Source organism: Taudactylus pleione, unplaced genomic scaffold (genome assembly GCF_031769625.1).
Source record: "Taudactylus pleione unplaced genomic scaffold, aTauple2 ptg000274l, whole genome shotgun sequence".
Taxonomy (NCBI): Eukaryota; Metazoa; Chordata; class Amphibia; order Anura; family Myobatrachidae; genus Taudactylus; species Taudactylus pleione.
In genome coordinates, this window is record NW_028284676.1 from 528,970 (window position 1) to 550,833 (window position 21,864).

At 43.7% G+C, this 21,864-nt stretch overlaps 1 protein-coding gene across 2 annotated transcripts; it reads left to right on the forward strand.

Annotated features, from left to right (window-relative positions):
- Positions 1-2,097: 2,097 nt before the first annotated feature.
- On the forward strand, positions 2,098-21,364 carry MDC1 (mediator of DNA damage checkpoint 1). 2 transcript variants are annotated; one of them, XM_088481486.1, is made up of 16 exons: positions 2,098-2,186; positions 4,346-4,464; positions 4,603-5,055; positions 5,651-5,735; positions 5,882-7,824; positions 8,677-8,745; positions 8,877-8,942; positions 9,059-9,103; positions 12,424-13,230; positions 14,372-14,409; positions 14,964-17,432; positions 17,893-18,057; positions 18,271-18,453; positions 19,461-19,586; positions 20,005-20,115; positions 20,248-21,364. In XM_088481486.1, the coding sequence occupies exons 2-16, from the start codon at positions 4,347-4,349 to the stop codon at positions 20,434-20,436; spliced, it is 6,867 nt and encodes a 2,288-aa protein (XP_088337612.1). In that variant the 5' UTR covers positions 2,098-2,186; position 4,346; the 3' UTR covers positions 20,437-21,364. The 2 variants fall into 2 exon arrangements, with proteins under 2 accessions (XP_088337612.1, XP_088337611.1); XM_088481485.1 differs by having other exon boundaries at positions 2,165-2,196.
- The last annotated feature ends 500 nt before the right edge of the window (positions 21,365-21,864 follow it).

Below are 21,864 nucleotides of genomic sequence, written 5' to 3' on the forward strand. Positions count from 1 at the left end.
CTGTTGCTCATTAGTAGAATAAATGAAAATAAAATAAAATCATAAAAAAAAGCTTGGGCTGCTTAATGGCAGCCCCGTTAAAACGATGATTGAGCTCCTGCCAGACACCAACGAAACTGAGTTGCCCTCAGGCTGTGGGTGGGGTATAGGGGAAAGGACTGGAGCATCCTGGGATTCAAAAGCTTTGCTGTTGGTGTCCGATCCTCCAAGTCCCACCCCATTGTCTCCCCTGTGGATCCTGAAGAAGAAATAGATGGTAAACTCCACTGAGTAATATTCTCTGTAAAGCGCTGCGGTATATAAAAAAAACATGCCCCTTGTTTGCGTGGCCACGTCCCCCTTTCTCAGAGAACGCCTACGGCGTGCACGAAAGTTCCCTTTTCACGGACAGGCACCATGCCCCATGCAACTCTAGAATTTATGAACATAATATCCTAAAACTGGGACCACCCATTACCAGATCTCTGATTTCGCCTATGGAGTATTAGAGGGTGATCTGGGGATATGGCAGATTCCTTCATGAAATACAACCTACCCTACTGTGGTTCCTTACTGAAAACAAGCTTAATAGATGCTCATCACAAATCTTTTTAATCCTCCAGATCTATCTGTACGTTTCTTATACTCTTAAGGCGCATATCCATTTGATAAGAAAAACGAGCGATTGAACGATTACAACATCGTTATCGTTAAATCGCTCATTAATCGTGCAGAAAAATGTCGGCAACGACCTGCGATACGCGGTCCCGCTGGTCATTGTCGGCATCGCTGGAACATGACGGTCAACCAGACGATATCGTCAGGTTGAGCATGTTCGGGGATGAGGGAGGGTGCCTGCACTGAACGACATATCGTTCAGTGTGGGCACTGCACAGTATAACGAACGACCGAACGATATCGTTCAGTCCTTCATTGTCCACAAGTGGATACACGCCTTTATTCCACCAAGTAATGCCATTTCATCACATGTGCAGAAAGATGAAAAACCATAGTGTACTGCCGTATAACTTGTAGTGCACATTGACTGTCGGCCACAGCTTCAAATACAATAAAACGAATAATAAGAATAACACAAACAGGCAATCCTAGATGGTCTACACCAGTGCGTCTACCGGAATATGGGGTCAATCCAATTAGCCGCAATGAGTCGCACTTTACGGCAGCCCGAATTAGTTTAAAAGTGCTCGCAGCCCCATAGGGCTCTGAGCAAAATTCAGCAAATTCGGGCTCGGAGCGGGCCACGAAGGGTGCAAGGTGCCGGTCTGTTGCCGGCGTTTTAACGTCGTTGCAACGGCAACTCGCACCCTTCGCATTTACTTAAACAGTGGCAGGTGGGGAGTTTGACTGGGGCGGTACACCTGTGAAACTGTAACGCAGGTGTCCTAAGGCGAGGTCAGGGAGGACAGAAACCTCCCGTGGAGCAGAAGAGCCGCCGCTGGTGCAGATCTTGGTAGTAGTAGCAAATATCCTAAGGGTGGAATGTATCATGCATCACATATTGCATGCAATACATCCCGCCACTAATTGCATGCATAGTGGCGTTTATTAACGTATGAGCTAGCCCCGGCTTACATTGGGAGAGCTTTTTGTAAAAAGAGGCTCATAGGCTTCTATTGGCAACGCCAACTATCCCATCCGCTTTATTGTTAATCTAGCTAGCCCAGTGCCAGGGCCCTGCTAGCAGCAGCAGCCATTCCACACAACACAAAGGATCAACAACATTAAACGGAACCATTTATTGTGTTGTCTTTTGGCCTACAGCCTGCATGCACAAAGACCTACACACCCTCTACAGGGCAGTTTTGCCGTTTAACCAACATCAACTGACATGAAAAAAAAAAAAAAGAAAAGCCTTAGGACGGCAGCCATTTGCGCGAAGACCAATTAATTACAATCCTCCATTTCAACAAAATGGACACCGATAACGAGGTCACCGAAAACAGATTATTTATTCCTCTAGTGTTTAAAACTTTTGTAACTCATTATTGCGAAGTAGCGGAACAGCAGCCAATCGGGCGCCTCCGTTTACGCCCACCACCGTGACGTCACTGGTTTCCGAAGGATTCCGAGGCTGCTGCAGGCGTGAATGACACAGGCTTTGCCCAATCACAAGCTCGCTGCACAAATGCTGGGCGGGGCCCAGTTGCTGCGTGCCTTGGAGCAGCGGGAGAGAGGCAGGAAGTGAGGTGTGAACATGTATGCATATGTATATACTGTCTCTGTGTACATATATGTGTATGTAATGTGCTATAGGCCGCATGACGTGTGTGTGAGTGTGGGCACTGCAGCTCTGGACCCCTGTTAGTAACTGCACAGGCCAGAGGAGCACTAGACAAAGTAGTAGGAGGGTACTAGAGCATGAGGGGGAAGGGCTGTGTGATTAATGCATATACATAAACATATAACACATCTACAAGTGGTTGTTATGGGGCCTATAGCAGTTTCAGATGGAGATTCCTGCTCAGTACAACTTTATTACTATACATGTTGGGTGCAATTCTCAGCAAGTGTTATGATGGTGGGAAGGGGGGATGGTGTGTGTAGGGGGGTTGTATGGGCTAGGACTATGTATAAGTAACCACATACAGGACCACATATGTCAGCTGTTTTGTTTTCCCAGTTTCTTAGGACTGTTCTCTCCAATCCAATCCCGCCTCACCCCCCCCATACTGCAGTTTTGCAAAGTCTACTCATGCCAAGGGTTTATTGTTTGCTTCCAAAGCACAGCACATACCAGCCAGCTAGCCGGCACCATCTGCAGTGCTGTAATACATTCGGTGTTGTGAAATTATCATACAAACAGTGAAAGGTGCCATGGGATTATATTGATCACTTTCAGCAAATGTCGTTCTTCGCGTTGATCCACATGGTTCAATCAGATCCTAACTCTTTGGTACCTGATATAAATGTAAATACTGTAGTAAATTGCCTTGCAGCCGCTTCGGCCTATTCACACACATGAACAGGCAACCTTGCCGCTTGATCAAATAACCCAAATGAAACTGCAAAGGTTGTTTACAGAGCCGTAGACGTGGGAGCAGGTAAGGGCAGTCCTATCAAAAATAATGAAAACCTGAACTCGTGTGGCGGTGACATATGTGATAAAAATAGTCCCAATTTTCCCTCACGACAGTAGTGCTTAACTAAAGAGAGGAATGTCTTTGACGTGATATTGTTCTTTCCACTGTACGCCATCCCAGTTTGAGCCTCGTATCTGTTTACTGCCCTTGCTCACCGTTATGCGCTCCACCACAGAAGAGTTTAAAATCAGTCATGTGACTAATGACATCACTGCTCACCAATCATATTTGTACATTTTACATACATTCTTGTGCGTGTGTGTGCAAATATTGATACATGCACTACTAGCATGTCCGCAAGTTATTTACTGCAATCGAGTACATATGTGTTTAGGCAATAAGCCCATTTTTTTACCTCTCTCAAATTATGCAGCAGCAGTATTTCCGTGGAAAGAAAAAAAAAAAAAAAAAAAAAACGTGGAATTGTTAATGGTATTTTTTTGTTTTTACTTTAGGCTGTGTGTGGATGGGGTTAAAGGCCATTGAGTAAAGTCTACAAACTTTCATAAGCAAACATTGGATATGTAACCCTTTTAAAATATAAACCATTTATGTGATATCATGGATGACTTTATATATTCTCTCAGTAATAGATGTGTGTATATGGGCACGATTCTATTAGTGTATAGCGCCGGGAATCGGCTCCCGGAGCTATTCAATTCATTCACGCTGCTAAGCCCAACTAAGGATTTCTTCTCGCATCCCTCCGGGGATGCGAGCAGAAATCCGACAAAAGTCCAGGCGCGATGCTGTTTTCTGCCTATCACGCCGGGAAGATTAGCTGGAGAATGCCCGTTCTCGCGCCTAAACACCCTGTTTAAGGCGCGAGAACGAGCCTTCCCCCGACCTAACCTCGCATAATTGAATAGGTCTGGGAGCTCATTCCCGGCGCTATTCACTTTGCGTTTAATTGAACCGTGCCCTATGTTATTTATTTTTTTTATTTTTTTTGTTTTTCTTTGTATTGTATTGTTTTTATTTTTTTGTATTTTATTTTATCCTGTCTCATTTTAATTTATCTTATTTTATTTTATCTTATTGTATAATATCACAAACTATGCAATATTCTTGCTATTATTATTGTAAACTCCTGCTTATTGATGTTTTTTATCTTTATTGAATATTTTCTCTCTAATATAAACTATTTGAGATAAAAAATAATATAAACCATTTACTCCCAGAAGTTAGTTTCCATTATTCAGCCTTTGGGCACCTTCACTACCTGTCTGCTAGAGTCTGACCAGCCTGTAACATGTATTTTATAGGATGGATGACACACAGCGCCTGCAGTCTGATGATGATGACGGGGAAGTGACTCCCGTGGATAGACTTAGGCCAGTTGGAAATCTTCATATGTTTGCTGGGATTCATGGTCCGGCACAGGGTAAGTTAGACGCCACTCGAACCATCTGTTCTCTTAACTTCACTCCTGAATCATTACACAGTTGCTTATCTTTTCTTTTTTGGCATCTTCCCTTTATCAATGTTCCGTAATTCTCCAATTTACTCTATTATTACTCAGACTTCCCCATCCACCTCGGCCAGAATCTCATTGGCCGACATGCCAGCTGTGATATCACCCTGCCCGCACAGTCCGTGTCCAAGAAACATGCCATCCTGGAGGTGAAAGCAGACTGCCACACTATTTGTGACAATGGCAGCCTAAACAAGACACGCCGCAGCAAAGCGGCCCTCGCACCGAATGTACATTACGCCCTGTCCAACGGCGACTTCTTAATGTTTGCTGATGTGGCGTGTCGCTACACCATACAGAAGAAAGTAGAGGAGGCATCCATTCTTGAAGAGAGTGAGGATGACTCTGTCCTCGTGCCGGGAACTCAGGGAGCTTTGGCAATTGAGAAGACTCCCGGTGTTGCCATACGCAGGATGGTACGTGGGGCTGTACTGGCGAGGGACTCTGGAGATGAGGATGACGAGGCCGAGGTGCAGAAGAAGGCTAGTGAAGGAGGAGAAGGTAAGGTGGTTGCAAATACTAACATGGGGAGTTCTACATTTTAGTAATAGCACATAACAACTTGGCTTTCATTTGGCAATTGGCACAAGCTTGTACATGCCAATCCAGGCTATGTTTAGCGCAGAGACGATATAAGATATAGAATATTGTTGGGACAACCTATAAAAGTTTATATACAATGGGGCAAATGTAGAGTTGAATATACCCCAGTTTGATAGCATATCTTGCATGAATTTGCGCTCCACATTCTCAGCGAATAAACGCACATGCGGTACTGCAGACCAGCTTGTATTTTGTACGTACCAACCCTTATGACTGAAGAGTCAGAGTGGGGAGAGAGTAGGGGCTTATTCACGAGAGCACTGCCCAACCAGAACAGCTGGTAAGTGTATATACCCCTGCTAGGAGGCAACTTTTTGGGGGGGGTGGGGGGCTTAGGTAAAGGTCCACAGGATGTAAGGAAGGACCTAGCATGTCACATTTTGTGGCATTGGTGACTGATACAGGTCTGGTGGACCAAAGTATTAACCAAATTAATACCAGTTTTATACCATGGAATGGGCCATCTAACAGTCCCTACTGGATTTTCCTACAGGTCTGGGATCCTTCAGAGGCAGCCACAAGACCACAGATCATGGGACCATGTTCTCTCCTATTACAGACACCATTGTGCCTGAAAGGTAAGATTGAAACTTCTTTATTCTAGTGTATATGCTATGTCGGTAAGTGTATAATGTAACTGTGGCATAGACAAATGTTAGTTATATGTCCTACAAGTTGATACATTTAAGGGAATTATATTGTGACTTTTCTTGTTTCTTCTTAGTGATGAGGAAAATGATACATCTACCTCTGAATCTCGTTTCCCATCTCTCAATCTGCGTTGTGATAGCGACACAGACACTCATGAGACTCCTACAAGGACAACTAATTTCACACCCTCCTCACTGAATATTTTGATCCCTCCATCTCTTGAAGATCAGACCAAAGATGAAGGCAGGAAGCTTAAACCAGTAGATGACGAGGAAAAAAAGCCTGATATACGGACAGATGGAGAAATAAAATTCACATTGTTGTCAGCAGATGCGTCTGACATTAAGGATGACCAGGAGGGAGAACAGAAGACAAAGGCCATGTCGGATGGCAGCCTATCGGATGGTGATGGACGTGTTGAGAGAGTCTTAGTTTCAGATACATCAGACACCAAGTTGAAGGAACTTTCAAACCTGAACAGTGATAAACTTTTTGAACATGAATGTGAAAAGACTTTAAAGCACGAAACAATTAACAAACAAACCAACAATCCTTGTGTTGGGGAAGATGAAGATGCTGCTTCAAGAAGAGATATAGAGCAGAGGGTCTCCTCAGAAATCAATCCAGACAGCAATGTCACTATTGAAGAAAATGATTTAAAACTCGTGGACGCAGACTTAAAAATGAAAGAAGTTGACTTTTGTTTGGACAGTGATACAGATGTAGATGAGGAAGACACCACCACCTCTCAGTTGGGTATAATAAAAGTAGAGACACTTGAAATCAAAACCGATGAGGGGGGAGAGCAGAACAATGGCAGAACTTTGGGCATGGTTGGTGCAGTATTCAACACAGATAGTGAGAATGACGCGGCAGCTTCAGAAGCTGATTTGGAGACTACAGAGACCCATCAAATAAACATAAACAGTGATACAGATGATGAAGCTGACAAGGATACAAATATAGATCAAAAGAAAAGTGATACATTGGACGTTAACCCGGACAGTGACGCAGATGTTGAGGATGAACTTAAGACTTTAAAGTCGAAGAGTGAAAATGCTGAAATGAGCACAAGGACGGATGAAGATAATAGAACTGCAATGACCACAGAAACCAGCAATGTTGATAATGATTCGGATGTTGAAAATACCGCAGGCATGACAAAACCAGTTGTGAAGGACATTGAGCAGGACTCCAGGGGTATCGATGAAGAGAAGAAAGATGGGTTCCATTTGGACAGTGATACAGATGTGGAGGACGATGTTGACTTATCCAAAACAGAAGTGAAGAAAGATGAGTGGATGACAACTGCAACTGTAAAAGAAACAAAAAAGGGATTACAGCTAGACAGTGATACCGATGTGGACGAAGATGCTGATAATTCCAGCACAGACTTGACAAAAGGGCAGCAAGTCACCGGAACATCAAGAATGGATACTCAAGAAACCAAAGATGCCTTCAACTTAGACAGCGATACTGATGTGGATGAAGACAATCCTATACCAGGAGCGTCAAGTGCTGCCGTGGGAAATAGGCCAACATCTCAAGTCCACATAGATGATCAACAAATGGTTAGGACTGCAAAAAGTTATAGCGAAAAGGAAAAAATAAGTGTTGCAAATATAGAAGCTAGCGTTTTACACACGGACGATGACACGGACGTGGATGATGAGGATGCATTGCCCGTTCCAGCAGCTGAAGAAACGGCACAAAGTGATAGCGAGAAGAATGAAATGGATGTCACCAATAAAGAAGCTGCTGCATTGCACATGGATAGTGATACAGATGTAGAAGATGATGGACCTCCTGTCCTGGCATTAGAGAAAACACAAGCAGATGAAGATAGTGGCAGTGTTTGTGAAGGAGGAGGTATGGAGGTCCACCAAAAAGGGCAAGCTCCTGTATCTTCAGGCAGTGAGACTGCTGTTCGGCCTGAAGTATCAAAACTGGAAACTGCCAACGTTCCTGCAGAAAACAGCAAGGATGAAGAAGAGACTCAGGAAACCGGCACTGAAAGTAAGTGAGGTTTTTTTCTGTGTTTTGAAAGATCGTTTCAAGTTCAATGAGGTGCTATAAAAAATGTAATACATTTGCAAATGCAGTGGATGTGACAGTCAAACTATTCTTTCGTCTTACTGCTCAGCCTGTTTAAAGCAGACTGAGTGTCACGCTCCTCCCCTTTCTGTATGTATGAATGGGCAGATCACATAGAGGACCTCATTCAGACCCGGTCGCAAGCGCTGAGTTTCGCAACCAGGTCAATGTTTTGGTCCTGCGCATGCGCAGCGGCCGCACTGCGCGTGCGCAAGCCCGGAGCGAGAGAGAAACTCTCACTCCGGAGCTCATTACAAATGGGCCGGCTGTCGATATTGATTGACAGCTCGGCCCGTTTTGTAGGCGGGGCGGGGGGGTGGTTTCACAAACTGAGACGTTCCTTAAGGAACGTCTACTGTTTTGTGGGCGGCCGCACTGACGTCAGTGGGGAGTTTCCTGCTCGATCAGAGCAGGAAGCTCTCTGGGGCTTGCGGTTGCCGAGACCCAACCTTAGGGTCTCGTCGCAAGCCCCGATGGTTGCGATGGTCTTGACCATCGCGACCATCACCCTGGTCGGTCGCTAAGCTGTGGGTGGTAACCCACAGCTTAGCTAGCGACCAGGAGGCCTCACTAAAAAAAAGAAACGGCCGAGAGAGAGAGCGATCGCTTCTTGCAACCGCCTCTGAATGAGTCCCAGAGTGTCATCGACACCCGCTTGGCCTGTTTTTTAAAAGGGTTCGACCAGTAAGAAAAGTGCAGTGTTTGAATTGTGACGGATGTCCACTCCTTATGTGTCTGGCATTATATAAATAAAATTTTTACACTGTATTTCAGATAATAATTATGAAATTATGGCCACACAGTGTTACCTGGAACCACAAGAACCAGAGCCAGATTTACCAGGTATTTGTAGAATCTCATGTTTTGCTTTAGTTGTCAATTAAAGCTAAATAACATTTAAATTTAGCATTTTAAGCATTTAAACAACTGAACTTGATATTAAGATACAGAATCCTTCCCTTTTTGCTGCTTAGATGAAGAGGAATCTACCCAAGCCTACATATTCAGTTCTACATGGGCAGAGCCAGATCCATTTAAACGTAAGTGAGCACATTTAAGCTGGTTGATACATGTCACACGTGTTCCTCCGGCTCTGCAGTAGTTTTTAGTTATGTTATAAGTTATTTTCTTTGTTTTTCTCATTGTTTCTATACAGGTCCTGCTGACCCAATAAGCGTGTTGCAGATTTCCGCAGTGACATGTAAGTACATCTTAATGCTGTTGTGTCATTTGTGTGGATAGGTATTGCTTACCAAAGCAATAGGATAAGGTTAACCACAATCTGTGTTCCTGCTAAGCATTTCAGAGTAAGTCCCTTCAACAGGCATCATAGAACACAGGGGCTGATTCAGACCCGGACGCTAAGCTGCGATCCCACGCTATGACCGATAGTCTCCCGTCTGCGCATGCGTATAAGTCGCAGTGTGCATGCCAGTCATAGCGGACGGGAATCGTGTGCTCATAATAGCACAAAGACTGAGCGCTTCTATGAGTGACAGAGAGTGCCGTTTGTGGGTGGTAACAGGGGAAGGTGCTTGTGAATGGGAGAGTTATGCTGCGAACACAGGCGTGTCTGGGCGTCAAAACGGTGTTTAATAAGCGTCCATAATTAGCATGGAGGCGTCATTGTACACGTCACTTGGTTGTATTTCAGCCTGCAGTGATCGCAGTGCTTGCGGCAGGGTAGGGTCTACCACAAGCGCTGCGTGCAGCTCCGATGGCTCTCGATGTTACTGATTAATCATACACTTCCTGGAGATGACATGTGCTAAGAAAGAAAAGTGGGCGTCATTACACCGGCGTACGCTCACTTTGCCGTCGCTCTCTTAAGACATAGAGGGTGTCCTTAAGCCAGACAGTGCGATTGCGGAATTTGCATACCCGGCCCCTGACGGCTGCGAGAGAGCGCGGCTTAGCGTCCGGGTCTGAATAGACCCCATAGTTTTACAAGCCTAACTAAAGGTTTGATGCATTCCTAAGAATATTATTATATGCACAGACATGATCACAGAGGAACAATGGATGGAACAACCTTTGAATAGTGTGTATCCTGCATACTTACTTCAGATGTGCTGCACATCAGACGGCACAGGGCCATAGACGATGTACAGATATATTGCACTATCGTATAGCGGATCGCACAGTGTGTACGCCAATGCGATAAATCGTTACATCGCATCTCTGGGTGGCCTGGTCGAGCAAGTGTGTACCCAGCTTGAGACGCGCGCTGCCGGCATAGGTGCAATTATGGAAGCCTGATTTCTGCTACCAATTCCATAGGTTGCGAGCAGAAATCAGCTAGAAAGACACATCCCACAAATCCCGCCGCATGCCGTATCGGCAGCTGCTCCTGGCTGATTGAATCTGCCCCATAGTGTCTCATTCTACTTATGAAAAATGTGTCTTCCCTTAGCTGTTATTTCCTCACGAATCCCATTACCCAAGATGGAGGACACATGCTCAATAGTCATTCTAGTAAGTGTAAAAAAAAAAAAAAATTGCCACTCTGATTTTGTGGCAGTAAAAAGGTAATGAACCATTTCCTTTATGGATTTTGTTTTGTTTTTTTCTTTAGAAGTCTCTGAGACATGTTTGTTTTTTTTTGTTTTTTTTAATGCAATACATTTTTATTGATTTTGAAAATAAATAAAACAATACAATAATATAAAATTGCATATATAACAGCAGATGTGAATAAACAGACACAATACACAGACTATATTAAACATGTTACACAAGCGACTGCCATTATATCTAAAACAGGATATACATACAAAGAAACTAACCACTTCTAGATATATTGATTGCATACGTAACATTATAGAGTGTCAAATATAAGAGAACAAAAAAGAGGGAAATCTCCCAGATCTGACCGGATATCAAAACTACACACAAAAAAAAAAGAAATGAAAAGAAATCGACCTAAACAACCCACCCCATAAGCCCCCAACCTAGGTATACCTGGATCCCTAATTCCCTTCCCCATTCTACACTAATTACCTAACCCCCCTCCATCCACAGAAATACAGGATAACAGAAACCCATGTGTCTGATGAGAGCAATAGACTCTAAGCTAGGTTCTGCCCAGCTCTCCCACATCTTAAAGGAATTGTGTTTCTTCCATATAAAATACGTAGCATTATACTTATATATATGAAAAACAAATAAGCAGAGTAATTAAGTAATTCAAAATACTGGATAAATAATAATAAACAAAAAGAAAATATCCAAAGACCTTAGAACAAAATATTAGATTTCAAAATATTATTCTTACTCTGGCCAGGCCTCAGCTTCTTCTAAAATGATAGAAATAGTCCCGTCTCCATCTCCCCAAGGACACACTATGGAGCATGGAAGCAATAAATTCTGTAAACTTTCTGCCATAGGAGAGTAAATAAAAAGGGTCATGGAGTACTTTAAGGATAAGTCCCGGAACTTTAATTTGTATGTTGGAAGTGAGGAACGGATCTCTGTAAAAACCTCATCAAATTTGAGACATCCATAAGCTGAGAGGGCATCAAAATCAGAGGTAAACACAGACCTCGGACAGGATACTTCCAAATATTGCACTGTTGCAGGAGACATGAGAACAGCAGCTGCAGAACTCACAGACACGATCATCACATCCTCAAGCTTGGTAAGCAGCCCTAAAGTAAGGGCATTAATAGCCTGGGTAATTTGCTGCATAGAGCCAGCCATCTTAGAGGTACGTAGCCACCTGTATAATAGTCTCAGCAATGCAGGATAACCTGAGCAGCAGCCAAGAGGAAAATTGGTAGCAAGATGATAGCGGCTAGCACACCACCTGGGCTTACCAGCACAGAGCCACAAGGAGATCGACAACTGGGAGGTACAGTAGCAGGCAGCGGGTATAAAGGGGAAATCCTCAGATGACCACTGAAGCCAGGAACAACAGGGCAGATCAGCCGTAGCAGCAGAGATGTTGGTGCACAGGGAGACTCGCAGCCACTGCCCAAGAAGACAAGATGGCTGACGTCCACGTCCAATACTCCCCAACCGATACAGATAAGAGCCGGCAGGAGACGCACACCAGATCCCGCAGGACACAGGCACCAGGGTAGAGTCCACAGGTAAGTATAATAACAGGAGTCAGCCCCGGGAGCTGTAGACAGGAAAAGCAGACCCCAGTGAGAGAGGACCTGGCCGCTGCAAACTCCTGGAAATAAACTGTGTGCAAACTTAAACCTCAGAGCCCAGTTAGTCTGGAAAAGGTAACACACTGGAATATCCAGTTTGGGGGAGAAACAACCAGAAAAAACAGGATAATTGAAGGATATATGCAGGAGAGCTGGCAAAATGCTTCTTTCTCCTAGCTACTCCAGGCCACGCCCCTTCTGTTTTTTTCTTTTTTTAATGGCTACAATTAGTTTAACATTTTGTTTTCCATAGTTGGCAATCAGATTTCCACCCCTGAATTAAGTGTGTTCATGTGTCAGTTGGTATATAGTTGTATTGTCATTTATTGTAAATATTTTTTGTCTTTGACTTTATTTATTTTAGTGGATACATCTGAGGAGGAGATTGATGAAAATGCCATAGCTGAAACTCAGCCATATTGCTCTAATGCAGAATTGCCTGTCCTAGAGACCCCTGAAATAGGGAATGATAGTGTAAATGACCAAGAGACAACACAACCTGCCAATAGTGTGGAAGAATCAGGAAAGGAGGATCAGCATTTACCATGTGGACCAGTATCCCAAGAGGATACTCAACCTGTTTCCCAATACTTGTCATCTAGAGCTCCTGAAGAGACAGGTTCTTGGTTCCACCTTAAACGAGATGTTCCATCTTCTGTTTGGGCACGGGGTATCCAGCTTGATGGAGCTCCCACTGATCTGAAAGACCACGATAAAGAAGAGGATGCAACAAAGGAAAATGAGCAAGTATCATCAGTGGAGCTTGAAGCCACACAGCCTTACACCCTACCTATCCCAGCCTTACAACAACATCCAGCAGAAGTTAATTGCCCAGATGTGCCAGCTGCAGAGGAAGATGACATGGAGCCTGGTATCTCAGCGGTGCCACCAACAGACAACAGAACCTCACAACCATGCAGCCTAGATACACAAACCACGGATGATCAGGCCACTCAAGCACACAGTCAGTGTGTCCCAGATAATAACACCACCCAAATTTGCCATTCACTTGTACAAAGCGCAGGAAAGGATGACACTCAGCCCTCCAACTTAAATGTGGTCACAGAAACTGATAACACAGTGCCTTGCAGCAGTCTGAGTGTCCCAGCCAAAGAGGAGGAAGCCAAGAAAACTTCTAACAAAGATCAAGGGAAACTGCCTTCAAGAAGGGGTTAGTGTTCACGATTGGAAATAACGTTTAATAAATTTATGGTTCAAAAAGAGCAGCAGATGCCAAGAATAAATTTAGCGAGTTATTGAGATTCCATGTAGATATATGTTCCCTTTAATATGAGTTTTTTTCTTTTTTTTCTGTTGTTTTGTTTAGATACCAGCTCAATAGCTCCTTGACAACATTGTTTATTATTTGAACATAAATCTTATAAGATAACACATAGGTAGAGCTTAAATGCTTAGCAGAAGTGTTCGAGAAAACATAAATAAGGGTTACGGTGTTGTTGCTCCACATTTATTGCATGAAATAGCCAATCTAGGTAACAATATTTTAAGAAAGCCTTAACACTGAAGAGCAGCATTTCTGACACTGACTAGTTCAAGAATAAGCTCATTATCTGATGTGTTCCTTTAAGTTACATATTGTTTTACTATACAATGTGTCTGTGCTATGTGCTTATACACATACTCTATTCTTCTACAAAACTTTCCTACACAAAATAGACAATGTTGGCTGTCGATTCATTATGAACTAGTAACATGAGGAGGCACAAAACCCTTTCATCCCCAAAAATGTACGTCTCCAGTGTGTGATGGTAATAGGCACCCTTTAGGGCAGGGATGGGGAACCACAGGCCCGGGGGCCGTATAAGGCCCGCAGAATCATTTGGTCTGGCCCTCGGAGCTATTTTCTGCTAGCATTATCTGGCTAGCAGGGTGCCTAGAATGGCACCCTGCAGCCAGAATCCATGCAGCAGTGCCGCCTGGAGGGTCCTTAGGATGCTTCAGACGGTCACAACGCTGTCCTTACAGCTCCCCGGAACATCAGGATGCTCTGGGCATTGCTTTAATCACCGGCGATTATGACCCTGCCCCTGTGTGGCATCACACTGAGTGGACGTGGTCTGCACCGGGCCCGTGAATAATGTTATGTATATCAAAATGGCCCTCCGCAGAAAAAAGGTTCCCCACCCCTGCTTTAGGGAATACTACTGCTCAGTTGTATTTAGTCTTTTTTGTATACATGCCCATTTTAATTGATCACAAATTACAAACTTCTTTCATAGGCCTTATAATATATTTTTGCAGACGTGGAAAGCACACACCTCATTTTCATACGTTTATCTCCTGTGTTGTAGGTCTGAGCAGAAGCAAAAAAAGAGTGGAGTCTGCAAAGGTTGGTAAATGATGATAGTAGTTTAAAAGGGTGGTCCAAAATTTATTAGGCACATTGTTTTCTTTGGACACCCATGGTTATTTGAATTCAGTATGCTGGATAAAGTGATCTGCAATGGATGACTGAACCATCCCATGAATTCGGTCTGCTAGGATGGTAGGTATGTAGTGGGGTGGTGTATGTGAGTAAATTGGCTCATGCCCAGTCAGTTACTGTTTTTTTTTTTTTTGCACAGCTCCATCCCAGTTTGTCCTCTCCAGGCCTCGAGCCACACTGAGAGCTCCAGTCCTAGCTGTAAAATGCAGAGGTCCAATGGCTGAGTTAAAGTATTGGCCAGGGCTAAGTGGTTTGAACCCCACCAAAATGCTGTAAGGAATGTGGGTTTCCAAAACTGAGCTAGCACTTTGATATCGAAACTCCACATTACAGTACACCAGCAAAGGCCTGTTTGTGTCTATCATTAGTGTTGTCAGGTTTTGTTTTAGTCTAATCTATTTAAAATCAGCAAAAAGTATTACTTTTATTGTCATTTACATTCTTTGTTTGCCCTGCAGAGTGCATCTGAAATTACTGACCACCCAGAAGAGGATCTTGATGTGCCTGATTCCCTACCTGAGACTCTATCTGAACTCGGTGCAGGAGAGCCAAAGCAATCTGGAACTAAGACAACAGAAGAACTGCCAGCAGAGAAAGGAGGAATAAATAGAGGAGCAAGAAGAAAAGGAGTAGAAGATGTAGAGGACAAAATTCAAACAAGGGATGAGGGTGTGTCGACAGCTACTCGAAAGAGGACAGACAAAATGGCCTCTGATGTTGAACCGTCAACATCGGGGATTAATGAGAGGGTTAAGAAGAAGCAACTGACTGGTAAGAGCCTTGCTAAGGTGACCAAAAAAGAACTGGAAGATAACCATGAAGAACAGTCTGGCCCTACCACTGAGGAGAGTAGGGATATTTATTCCCCTGGGAACCTACCAATAAATCCTGCTGGAATTATCAAAAGTCAAACATCAGAAGATGACAAGAAAGATAATGTGGTCAAGCATGTGTTAGAAAAGACGGAGGATCAGCCCAATGAAGAGAGTGAAAATGACAAAGATCTTATCTCTGCTTTTGCAGAGCAGAAAGGTAATGAAGGGAAGTCCTCTGCGGATATTATTGAAAGCAAGGAGCTTATGGTTTCGGATGGAAGTTCTGCCCAAATGGTGTCTGAGTCCATCTGTGATCTTTCAAATAAGAAGCGTGTTACAACCAAAACATGTGCTGCTACAAAGATAAAAAAATCTAATACAGTTGAAGAAGAATCCAGGGATAATGGCGATAAAATGGAAGATGAAAGCATTGATGACCAGAAATCGGAGGTGTTTCTGAAAAAAGATAATGTAAAAAGGCCAACTTCAAGAATAAAAAAGACACAAAAAGTGGAGGAGGGTCTAGGAAAGAGAATAACTCGAACATCTGATGATGTATCTGCAGAGTCTGTGGAGCAGAAGAAAGAAAAGGGTGAAGACACCACAGCCAGCATAACAGTACAAAACAAGGAGGTGTTTATGAAAAAAGATGATGTAAAAAGGGCAACTTCAAGAATACTAAAGACACAAAAAGTGGAGGAGGGTCTAGGAAAGAGAAAAACTCGAACATCTGATGTTGTATCTGCAGAGTCTGTGGATAAGAAGAAAGAAAAGGGTGAAGACACCACAGCCAGCATAACAGTACAAAACGAGGAGGTGTTTATGAAAAAAGATGATGTAAAAAGGCCAACTTCAAGAATAAAAAAGACACAAAAAGTGGAGGAGGGTCTAGGAAAGAGAAAAACTCGAACATCTGATGATGTATCTGTAGAGTCTGTGGAGCAGAAGAAAGAAAAGGGTGAAGACACCACAGCCAGCATAACAGTACAAAACGAGGAGGTCCAAGTCTTTCCCGCTGACTTCAGTCCTGAAAATGAGAAACCAAGGAGACTCAGGAGGAATTTGAAAGAAGATATCAAAGAGGAATCTGAAAAACTGCAACAAGCTGTGAAAGTGACATCTAAGAGGAGTATGAGTTTAAGAGGTGTTGAGAAGAAAGTTGAAGAAAAAGAAATCCAAGGAAACTCTGAGGATAGTCCAGTCAGGAACAAAATGGCAAGGAGTACAACAAGACATTCTAAGGTGGAAGCAGCAAAACATGAAGAAGTGACAGATGTTGAGAAAACTGAGGAGGGTGACCCGGCTAGAAAACAGAGGAGGACACGAAAAAATTGGAAAGATGAGCAGATAACCGAAAACGATATTGGAAACAAGGAAGAACCAACAATGAGTGAAACTCAAACAAGAAGGGCAAAAAGAGAATGTAGAGAGCAGGAGAGTGTGGAAAAAAGAGCATCTGTAAAAGAAACAGTTTCTAGAAGAACTAAGAAAAATTCTGCAGAGGAAGATATTACAAGATTGGATGAAGCCCAAAACAAAATATCTGTAAAAACTAGAAAGGGCTCCAAGGAAGAGTTAAAGACTGAACGAAAGGAAGAGGAGACCATTGCAGAGACCCAGAAAGCAGATCCAGTTGATCAAAAGACCACTCTCAGAACTAGGAAAAATGCCAAAGATGATAAGAAAACTGAAAGCAAGCAGCAGGCTGAAGTTGACACCAAGACTGAAAGATCATCCTCACGATCAAGGAGAAAAACATTGACAGAGAAAACTGAAGAGGCGCAGAGAGAGAGAAAGGAGGAGCTTGGTGAGGGATCAGGGAAGCGCCCAGAAGTGGAGTTGTCTGTACATGAGGAAAACTCCAGGCTGAGTGCTGGAAAAAGCAGAAGAACGGCAACTAAGGAAGATGTGCCTCAGGTTTCCACACCAGTTGCAGCAAGGAAGAGAGGGCAACCATCAAAAGCAGAAGTGGAAGTCAAGAGGAAAAAGTCAGATGAGGCAGTAGAACAGAAAGAAGTAGTAGAGGAAGAAAGGACGCCAAGTAGAAGAGGCCGGCCTCGAAAATTAGTAGCAGAAGCGAGCAACACGCAGACCGGAAATGCTGATGGAAAGGTTAGTGGATATGGCATTGTGGGGACCACTCTATGTAAGGCTGCTACGGGAAGATCTCAGAAGCTGCAGTATAGTTTTGATCTGCAGGAGTGGGAAACCTGGAGACATCGTGACTCAAACCAAAATTTGTCCTGCTCTAGGAAAGGTAAACCTGCAGTACACTACTGGTATCCACAGACTAAATTCTTAAAAGAAGTGTGTCTATCATACAACTGATTAAAGTTATCCTATTCTTTTGAGGTTGATCCAGAGTTGTTGTTTACCATTTTCTTTACTGTTAGTGGTATATATATCACTGGTTGAGAAGCCATATTATAAAATAACGTGCATTAAAGCTATATTTAGTCAGATGACCTTCATGCCTTATTCTCTACAGTGTAAATTGGTGAGAGCAAATCATTCACTAAACAGGAAAGCAGCGAACAGGACTTTATAACCGGTCTCATAACTTCTTTCCCAGAAAATCTCCCCTCCTGACCCTTCCCCATCTCGGAACAGTCGACAAAGGCGAAGTTCGGCCTCAAGCAACCCGCCAGAGGTCCGTACCCCACGGCGCACCAACAGAATGTCTACTTCAGCTGGAGCCACTAGTCCATTTGTTCCTCATTCAGGATCAGCTCCTAAGGTCAGGTTTCACTCTCACACTTTCTCTATAAGAACTATCCTTGGCTTTCAGGACAGACGTTACTTATTTTCTTCATCTTCTTTCTTCTAGTCTCTTCTCCACCTCAGCCTTTTTTCTCCACCTATTTAGTTTCTCACCATATGTTTTAATACATCGTGTAAGTTCTGCCACACTCCTTCCATCTCATAGGTCATACTTCACTTTCTCCCTCAGGTTCTGTTCACCGGTGTGGTGGATGCGGTGGGCGAGGGGATAATCCGCTCACTGGGAGGAGACATTGCAGACTCTGTGTTTGACTGCACTCACCTGGTCACCGACCGTGTCAGAAGAACCGTAAAATTTCTCTGTGCTCTTGCAAGGGGCATTCCCATTGTCACGTTGGACTGGATAGATAAGGTGCAAATTTGTTATCCTTTGCCCCCAATCACATATAACCCTATCTGCACCATTTTCCATCTCTCCAAACCCTGGCCCTGATTCAGAGCCGGACGCTCTGACAGAGCGCTTGCTCTGAATCAGGGCCGTTCTTTTTTCCTTTTTTAGAACGGCCTCCTGGCCGCTCGCATAGCTGTGGGTGACCACCCACAGCTATAGCGAGCGGCCAGGAAGATGGTCGCGATGGTGAAGACCATCGGGCTTGCGACGAGACCTTTGTGGTAGGGTCTCGTTGCCGCAAGCCCCAGAGAGATTTCGGCTCTAACAGAGCCGAAATCTCTCCCACTGACATCACTCGTGATGTCACTGGGGCCAGCCCCAAACGGAGGCGTTCACATGGGAACGCCTCTGTTTGGGCAGCCACTCCCCCAGCCCGCCCACCAAAGGGGGCATGCTGTCACTCAACATCGACAGCACGCCCCCTTTGGTACGAGACCTGGAGCGACGGATTGCCCGTCGCTATCCAGGTCTCGCGCATGCGCACGACAGAGCCAGCTCCGTCGTGCGCATGCGCTCTGGGCCACCATCGACCCGGTTGCGAGCGCTCAGCGCTTGCGACCGTGTCTGAATCAGGCCCTCTGTACACACTTTCCTACCTGTCCCAGCCCCGCTTCTCACCTCTCCCAGTTTAGTATTGGTTGTGGAGTTCAGTGGGCTGAAATAAATAATGAAATCCTCTCAAACTGTATATGTAACTTGGGTCCTGTAGTGGTTCCTCTCTGCTGCCTCTAACCACCCACCTTACTCAACCAGGCAAAGCTGGTATAAGTGCCAACCCAATTGAGCTTGCCATTCATGTGCACTGGGCATAGCTGGTAAGAATAATTAATTTTGTATATTGATTTGTTGAACTCCATCCAATACTACATTTTGGTTCTCGTTTAAGTCTCTCTATGTCACTGTCCACATTCTACTTGTTTAATGTATTATTTATTTTTGCATTGACTCACCCACAACTTTCCACACAGTGTAAGAAGAGCGGGTGCTTTTTGTCCCCCACTGGATTTCTGGTCAATGATAAAGAACAAGAGAAAATCTTCAATTTTGTGTTAGCAGAGTCACTGCAGAAAGCTAAGAGAAGACCGCTCCTTGAGGTACAGACCCCACGTTGCTATTTTATTTGTGTAAGATGACTGTAAAGATGGATTGTCTGACCCCCTGTGTCTTTCTGCTTTGGGAGTTACAGACGTATGTGTCAGCCTGTATATGGAGTCTTGGTACAGCCGTAGCTTCTCCCGTACATTTATAGATTCTCCTGTCTATATTACCCTATACGCAGTCTCTGGATACATCCATTTGCTCTACTGTCTGGTGTCACCGTGGGGATGGGGAATTTAGGGGGGCACATCCATAGAGTCTCCTCTCTGTATTTCCCTGTATGAGGGGTAATCATATAGGGAAATACCCAACCCCTCTCTTCTGGCCTGTGTCATCCAGGGGGTTTGATGGGCTTATTAGAAAACCGTTTTAATACTATCAGGACAGTCACCTCCGAATGATTTGTCTTTGTAGGGCTATGATATTCACATCACCTCTAATGTCAAGCCTGAGCCTGAGCATATGAAGGACATTATCCGCTGCAGTGGGGCAACATTCCTTCCAAAAATGCCTCGGACATTCAAGGTAATAAATCGACCATTAATACAGGAATACATTTGGTTGTGACTTAGGTGGCCTTTGTGCTGAGAGAGAGCTTTCCAGACAACGGTTAATGGTTTTTGTTTTTTTTAAATCCACTACTTTTCTTATTTCTAGGAGAAGTGCGTCATTGTGTCGTGTCCTGAAGACGCCGCTCGCTGCAAGTCGACACCATCCACTGTTCCGGTCACTACAGCAGAGTTTATTCTGAGTGGGATCTTGCGGCAGGAAGTAAATCCCACCGCCTATCTGCTGAGCCCTGCACGGGAGAGTACTGCACCCACCCCGGCTAAGCGTAGGCGCTGAGCCTGTACAGAGATCGATGTATTGCATAGGATACTCATGAGCTTGTTTTAATGAGCAGATTTTTGCGCGTAGCATTGTAGATATGAAGCATTTATACACAATTACCCGTCTCTTTTCTTATTAAGGATCACAGCATCCGTGTTTAGTATACAGCAAATCTGTTGGCCCCCCCAAGTTACAGGATGTATCTTCCCATAAATTAATATCAGTACATTACACAGGATGTACATACGTGACACATACCACCCCAATTAATTACAATTTCACCTAAATTATTATTTTCAATAGTTTTAGTAGTAATGATAATTTTAGAGTTTGTTTTCTAGTTTTTATAAGGAAACCCTTACCCCACCCCCCACCCAAACATACACTATTACATCTGATGACACGTTAAACCTATTGTTCAATGTAATTAAAGTGCATAAACCGTGGGACTGTATTTACAGCAACATATTTCTTGCTTGACATAAATATGGATCGACATACTGCAGAGATACAATGTAGCAATAGTATCAGCAGGTCTAACTAAGTTAGTAGTAGTAGATTTGGGGCCTGCTGTCACTAGTAGTAGTGTAATGCGCTCATTTTGGGGCCAGATGCTGCGATATCGGGTTAGCTTTTAGACTGCTATCAGCTTGTTGAGTAATGTCTTCCTTGCTCTCACTACATAATTAAATGCTGTTGCTCTCACTGATTAATTGCTCCTTTTTTTTTTTTGCTTTGTATGACCCACCAGGCAGTGGACGCTAACACTCCAGAATTTCCAAACCTATTGATGCTAATTTGAGGCTGAGTTTATATAATTGTAGATACATTGCCAGCACAGTGCGCAGTTAATATCCCTGGATCCTAAGCACAGGGTTAACACTATGCCTGTATATAGAGTGGAGACTTTGTGTATATAATAAACGCACAGTATTTTTTGCTTTGTGGTTGGTTGGTTTGTTTTTTTATGGTTTAGTTATCGAACATGCTTTCTCCAGCTGCGGCCCAAAATATAGGTGTAAAACAACTTCACACACCATTATGTCTGCTTCTAAACAAGTGGCTCCCAATGCAGTAGGTGTGTGGATGCATGTGCCGGCTGATGGGCGTTGTAGTTTATTGCTACAACTATTAGACACAATGCTGTGATCTCACAGCATTTGAAAAAATACACAGCCAGAAAATTGTTACTGGGAGTACAAATAGGTACTTCTGGGATCATCGTAGAAAAAGATATTGTATAAATACTAGCTTTAGTACATACATCATATTTAATCTATTTTTTTTTTTTTTGTGTTCTCATAAAGACACAAAAGTGATATAAACATTATGCAGAAAGGTTCTAGATCAGAGGTTCCTCAAACTCCGCCATTAGAGACCAGCTTTTAAGGATAACTATGCTTGAGCACAGGTGACTTAATTAGCACCTAGGTTAATTTGTTT